Raw genomic sequence first — 5,849 nt, 5'->3', positions numbered from 1 at the left:
GTGACCATGCCGGAAAACAGCTGCAGCATCCGGAGACGTCACGTAACGAGGAACCAATACGAGTCAATGTTTACAGGAAGTACTTATTATACCGACCAATCATGTTGCAGAAAACGGAGAACTTTTGGTGTTAATATTTTTTTTTTATTTTTATTTTTTTACATAAATTAGTATGTAATAATAAAACAATAAGAGGGGCTTTTTAAAGTTAATTTTAGAATTGTGACTTTATATCTATTTTGTTTTAAAACACGTAAAATGAAAAATAAAAATAATATATTTTTAACTATTAGTCATATTTGCATTGGAATAATGTTATTAAATAATGACATTTAAACTCAATGACAAGATTTAATTGGTTAAAAAAAGCCATTTAAATTGATTTTATGTAAGAATAATATGCAATTTCGAGTGTAGTGAAAATGTACTTACCCAGGTGCAACACTAGGTGGCAGTATAAGCCTCATTTTAACTGAGTTGCTTTTATTAAACTCAACGAAGAAGTATTTCTTACGTCGCTTATGTATGACGACATTGTTCCTCACGTGTAGTGTAAACCATCACAACATTTAGCTTGTGTATAAGCTAAATTTTATAAATAATCTCTTAATATTCAGATACCGACACACACAGGGACAGCCATGACTTCCAGCTGTCGACGGCCAGAACACTCAGCTCCTCCGGATGTGGTCAGTGACGAGGTTTATTGTAGTTTTTAGCAACTAGGCTAACTGTAGTGTTGCCTTTTTCAGCTGGAGCACTCTATCTTTAAAGGTCCACTTGAGGACCCACAGATGTACTTTGTAAAAGGAATTTAACAGAGATTTGAGTAAAATTTGACGAGACGATTGGCTTATTACTCAAGGCTTCCTTTTCAATATTTGAATAGTTGAACTAGTTAACTAGTTTTGTTTCATGTAACGTTAGCATATTGAAGTCAGTCAATTTTAAAGACACTAACTTTGGTAACGGTGAATTCAGCAAATAAACTGTTTTATATAAATGTAACTCGGATGTGCCCTTATTCCCACAGTTCTACAACGAAGATGAGGCAAAGAAATATTCTCAAAAGTGAGTCTGAATGTTTTATTGTCACTGTGATACACCGTAGCACGTTCGTCAAGACATAAGTTTTTCCTCAATTAATGAGCACTGATGTGTATTTTATGACTACATTTATTTGTGGTGAATGATACGAGCAAATTTAAGGGATGCTTCATACACTGATTAAAGATAATGGAGAATCATAGTAACAGTCACGACTTTTAACCATGATGATGTATTGGGATATCAAACAATGTTTCATTTAGAGCTTTAGCGTTTATATACAGTGTCCCTTAATGAGTTATTTCCTCCATTAATCAATAAATGGTTTGCTCTGAAACGTCTGGAAATGGTGATGAATGTCCTTGTTGCAGCTCTAATTTAATTCCCACACTGACATATAAGTCATGTGGGTGGAATATGAAACCCAGGAGCTCAATTTCTAGCTATTTTTTTTGTGGTAGAAGTGTAAAAATTCTCTTAATCTTAACAATCTTTGATAGAGATTAAAAAAAAAAAAAGATATGTCGAATTCCTTGTCTGATTTTGCAGACTTGCTACAGATAGATATTTGAATAGAGATTGCTTTAGTTGAGTGAGTGAGGTTAGTTGATGGAAGTTTGCCTCGTGGAAAGGTTGGGTGCCTGACTATTAGATTGTCTATTAACTGTAACTGAGATCTGTGTTGTTTTGTTGCTTCACAGCTCTCGAATGATTGAGATCCAGACTCAGATGTCAGAGAGAGCTGTAGAGCTTTTAAACCTTCCAGAGGGACAGCCATGCTTCCTGCTGGACGTGGGGTAAGTGATTCTCACTCCATGTTAACATACCTCATTGTGATATTGGGATTATTACAGTGTGTTTGTTATTTAATAGACTCAAATGATTGTCTGTGTGTCAGGTGTGGCTCTGGACTTAGCGGAGACTACCTGTCAGAGGAGGGACACTACTGGGTTGGAGTCGACATCAGCACAGCAATGCTCGGTAAGCTTAACTTAATACTAATACTTAAAGCTGGAGCTGGATGATTTGCCAATTGCTTCCTGTCTTGTCTCTCTAAATGAGATATAAACTGTTGCAAATTCATTTCGTATTTGGTCTTAGTTGTTTGGTTATTTGTTTAATTATTAATTTACTTTGTAAAGAAGTGACTTAATTGACATACATCATTGATCAAGTGTAAATTTGTTCCCTGTGACAGATGTTGCCCTGGACAGAGAAGTAGAGGGAGACCTTTTGGTGGGGGACATGGGTCATGGGATGCCTTTCCGACCTGGTACCTTTGACGGCTGCATCAGGTGAAGAACCAAAACAAGAGCTGTCCCTGGATTCATTTAGCCTCGTTTCTGACTCAGTTTTTCATTGACATGTTTCTTTACCCCCTCTCAGTATCTCAGCCCTGCAGTGGCTCTGTAATGCTGACAAGAGAACACACAGTCCTCCAAAGAGACTCTACACCTTCTTCAGTACTCTCTACTCCTCTCTGGTAAAGTTTGATCACGCTTGTTGACTTCTCTGACAGAAATTCAATCATCCAGGTACCAGATTTTACAATGAAGACATTTGCTAACATTTCTTTGCTCTTTGGCTTTCAGTCACGAGGCTCACGAGCCGTTTTTCAGCTTTATCCAGAGAACTCGGAACAGGTGAAAAGACGTTATGCTTATGATGGATGTAAAAGTTTTTAAACTTTCATTTACAAAACATCAGCTGCTTTTCTCTCTTTACAGCTTGAGCTGATCACGACACAGGCCATGAAGGCAGGCTTCGGTGGAGGCATGGTCGTGGATTACCCCAACAGCAGCAAGGCTAAGAAGTCAGTACCTTTTAAGAAACTGCGCTTTTATTTTGACATGATCAGCTGCAGCTGTCTGCAATTGACTCCTTCTTAATAGCCTGTGAAATTAGAAGCAATGTTCTTGCAACACAAGACTAATTAAAACAGGATGACATTCAGATTGACTCGACTGTTTGCCACATTAGCCTCGTGATGAATAATTACACATTAAAATGATTTGCCTGATTTACCTTTACACACACGTCGTGTTTGTTCCCAGGTTCTTCCTGTGTCTGTTTGCTGGAGTCACAGGAGTCCTTCCCAAGGTAAGAAACAAAGTGGATATTTTTTATGTCTGAGTTTCACTGTAGCTACATCATAATGGCCATGATCTCTGTGTTCATTTCAGGGGTTAGGATCAGAAACGTCAGACAGAGCCGTTCCAAACCAGGTCCAGTTTTCAGGACAAAGGTAACGATACTCACAGCAGGCAGACGGCTTAATCTGAGTAATCAGGTTATTATATAAGCTGTGAGATAGTTTGATGGATCAGTTTACATGGCTGGAAGTAGCAGAGTTTGTTTCAGACGTTTCAGGGAGTTTATTTGTGTGTTGGTGGATTTCTATCAGAAAGATGCAGTTTGATGAGATGCAGCCTGAGGCAATCTCAGCGGCAGATGAAAATAGTTCAAACAACATTTCTTTTTTGTTTTTCTAATTTGCTTTCTTTAGACTGTTGATTTTTGACTACTGAAAAATAACATTTGAAGATGACGCATACTCCAGATTCACCAGTGTATTACCATAAAACCAGGAATATAAGACGCAGTCCGTTTTTGGGGTTATCCCAGAGGGAAAAAATGTTTTCTATCTCTATTAATAAAAACATGTATACAAGTTATTTTAACTTTATTTCAATTAATTTTTTTTTAAAACACACAAATTATAGCCAAAATCTGTTTTCACCCTGTCGAGTTTGCAATCCTGTTAGATACTGGTGCGTTCGTTGAGCTCAGCCTACTGTAACGTTGGTTGTTGTGAGGATGGCGGCTGCACTGGCGGCTGCACTGGCGGTCATGGCGGCGCATGTCTGTGACGAAGCTTTAGCTAGAATATAGCACCGTAGTCTGGGTAAAATACCACAAAGTGCGTCTTTAACACAAATGTATTTAAAACAATTCCTTCTTGACTGTATTTTATTTTGTTATTGTATTGCTCTTGTTTGTTTTATAGTTTACTGAATACTTTTGTTTTTTTATTAGCTGCACAACACAGGTCATTTGCATATTGGGTTTTGGGAAGTTATGATCACCTCTTTTCCTATTTTTTTCAACATCGTATAGACAGAACAATTAATCGATAATGAGAAATCATCATTACCTGCAACCATACTTTACTATGATAAGGATATTCCCTATTTAGTTAGTGATTTATATTGAAACAGCCATGTAAAAATGTTCCTTATCTCTTGCCTTTAGGATAGGAAACAGGTCTCGGGCTTAACAAATACAGGTTCAGTCATACCTGCTTTGATGAGGCCAAAAGACCCAGAGAATCTATAAAGGGTCGTCGTCCTGCCCGACTTAAAACCCTGTCAGGCAGCTTTTCCTCCCTTTTACATTGTCATGTGTTCATGTTGCTCTTCTTTGTAATTTCATAAAGACTGGGTGAGGGATATATTTTGCATCCCAGATGGAATTAGTCACAAAGATCAAGGCGCATTTTAAACATGCCGATCATCCACTCTTTGTTTCTGTGAAGATGCCGGTTTAAGAACATGAAGGGGAAATCGGCGAAGAAGGGACGAGACTGGATCTTTGAGAAGAAGGAGAGGAGGAGGAGACAGGGACGGTATGTGCTCCACTGTTTCAGGACCAAATACTCTCTTTATTACTTAACAGTGAAATATTTATGTCCTAAATAATGCAAGTTTAGCTCTGAACCACCTCTTAATAAGCTGTTTCCAGCATCACGTGCTGACGCCTCTCCTCTCTCTGCTGTGTGTTTGTTGGCCTGCAGGGAGGTTCGAGCCGACACAAAGTACACCGGACGTCAGAGGAGACCTCATTTCTAGCTGTGACTCATGCAGCTGTGCCTTCATTAGCTCCAGTCTGCACCGCCCCGCACACACTCACAGTGTTTGGACTCGGCTCATTTTTCAACTCTTTAATTCAAGTTAATGAGATGCAAGAGTGAAAAGCTTTTATGGCCAATCATTTTATAATTCGGTCGAGTGTTGAACAATTTGCGTCTCACAAATGATGGTCAGATATGACTCTACATGTTTATGTTGGAGGGAAGATACGTGGACTGCAATCTGTACTGCTCACTGGTGACACAACACGGTGGGGACAGAATAGAATTAAAACAATTTTTATGAATTATCAAATGTCACTTCCTTAATTTTTTATTTTTTTATTGTTTTGCAGTATTTTATATTTTGTATTTACTGTTTATTTTACAAGATTTTATTAGAAGCTGAACTCTGTGCATTTGTGAAAACTGTACTGATTCTTATGTTACAAAAAAGGAGACTGGATATGAAAAATAACACATACAGTGCATGTTTAGATGTGTGTGGTGTCCCTGAACAAGCTCATAGTTTATTAAGACAATGATTATAACAGAGAGGCAACATGGAGAGAAAACAACCTCATCATCAGGGGAAAAAAGAGACAAGATTACCTTTTAAAAAAGACAACAGACTTCTGCTGCAACCATAATTACATAATCAAGACCTTTTGTATAAACATTTATGAAGAGTATAGATAAAGTAACAATATTTGCACTAGTAAGAAAAAAAAAAGACGAATGGATTATACCATAATTGCAGGTCAGATTAAAAACCCAAATTAGCAGAAGAAAATTTAATCAGATTAACTAAATTTTATTATGCAGAGTTGTAAAAGGAAATGTAATACACATTTCTTAAACCCTTGTGTTTTTTGTTTTTATCAGTTAATCATAAAACCCTGATGATTTGAAGGTCTTTTGCTGCTCCCGTACCAGGCTGTACTGCGTGTGGCCG

The 5,849-nt window shown here is 37.6% G+C and overlaps 1 protein-coding gene across 1 annotated transcript; it reads left to right on the top strand.

The window, feature by feature from the left end:
• The first annotated feature begins 535 nt into the window (after positions 1 to 535).
• Positions 536 to 5,293, top strand: bud23 (BUD23 rRNA methyltransferase and ribosome maturation factor). The gene is made up of 12 exons (XM_069668828.1): positions 536 to 689; positions 1,034 to 1,071; positions 1,749 to 1,844; positions 1,946 to 2,028; positions 2,246 to 2,342; positions 2,434 to 2,530; positions 2,640 to 2,690; positions 2,775 to 2,860; positions 3,102 to 3,147; positions 3,231 to 3,292; positions 4,583 to 4,672; positions 4,841 to 5,293. Exons 1-12 carry the CDS (start codon positions 642 to 644, stop codon positions 4,893 to 4,895), a joined length of 849 nt encoding a protein of 282 aa, XP_069524929.1. The 5' UTR covers positions 536 to 641; the 3' UTR covers positions 4,896 to 5,293.
• The last annotated feature ends 556 nt before the right edge of the window (positions 5,294 to 5,849 follow it).

This window comes from Semicossyphus pulcher, unplaced genomic scaffold, assembly GCF_022749685.1.
Source record: "Semicossyphus pulcher isolate SPU_LCO1_2020_fin unplaced genomic scaffold, fSemPul1.0.p SCAF_19, whole genome shotgun sequence".
In the NCBI taxonomy this organism is placed as follows: domain Eukaryota; kingdom Metazoa; phylum Chordata; class Actinopteri; order Labriformes; family Labridae; genus Semicossyphus; species Semicossyphus pulcher.
Note: the sequence above shows the minus strand (reverse complement) of the source record. Positions and strands in the feature narration are given on the sequence as shown.

Coding starts and splice junctions, on each gene's coding strand:
- bud23 (XM_069668828.1), top strand. CDS start 642: ATGACTTCCAGCTGTCGACGGCCAGAACACTCAGCTCCTCCGGATGTG. Junction 2,531..2,639: donor GTACTCTCTACTCCTCTCTG/GTAAAGTTTGAT, acceptor TTTGGCTTTCAG/TCACGAGGCTCACGAGCCGT. Junction 2,691..2,774: donor ATCCAGAGAACTCGGAACAG/GTGAAAAGACGT, acceptor CTCTCTTTACAG/CTTGAGCTGATCACGACACA.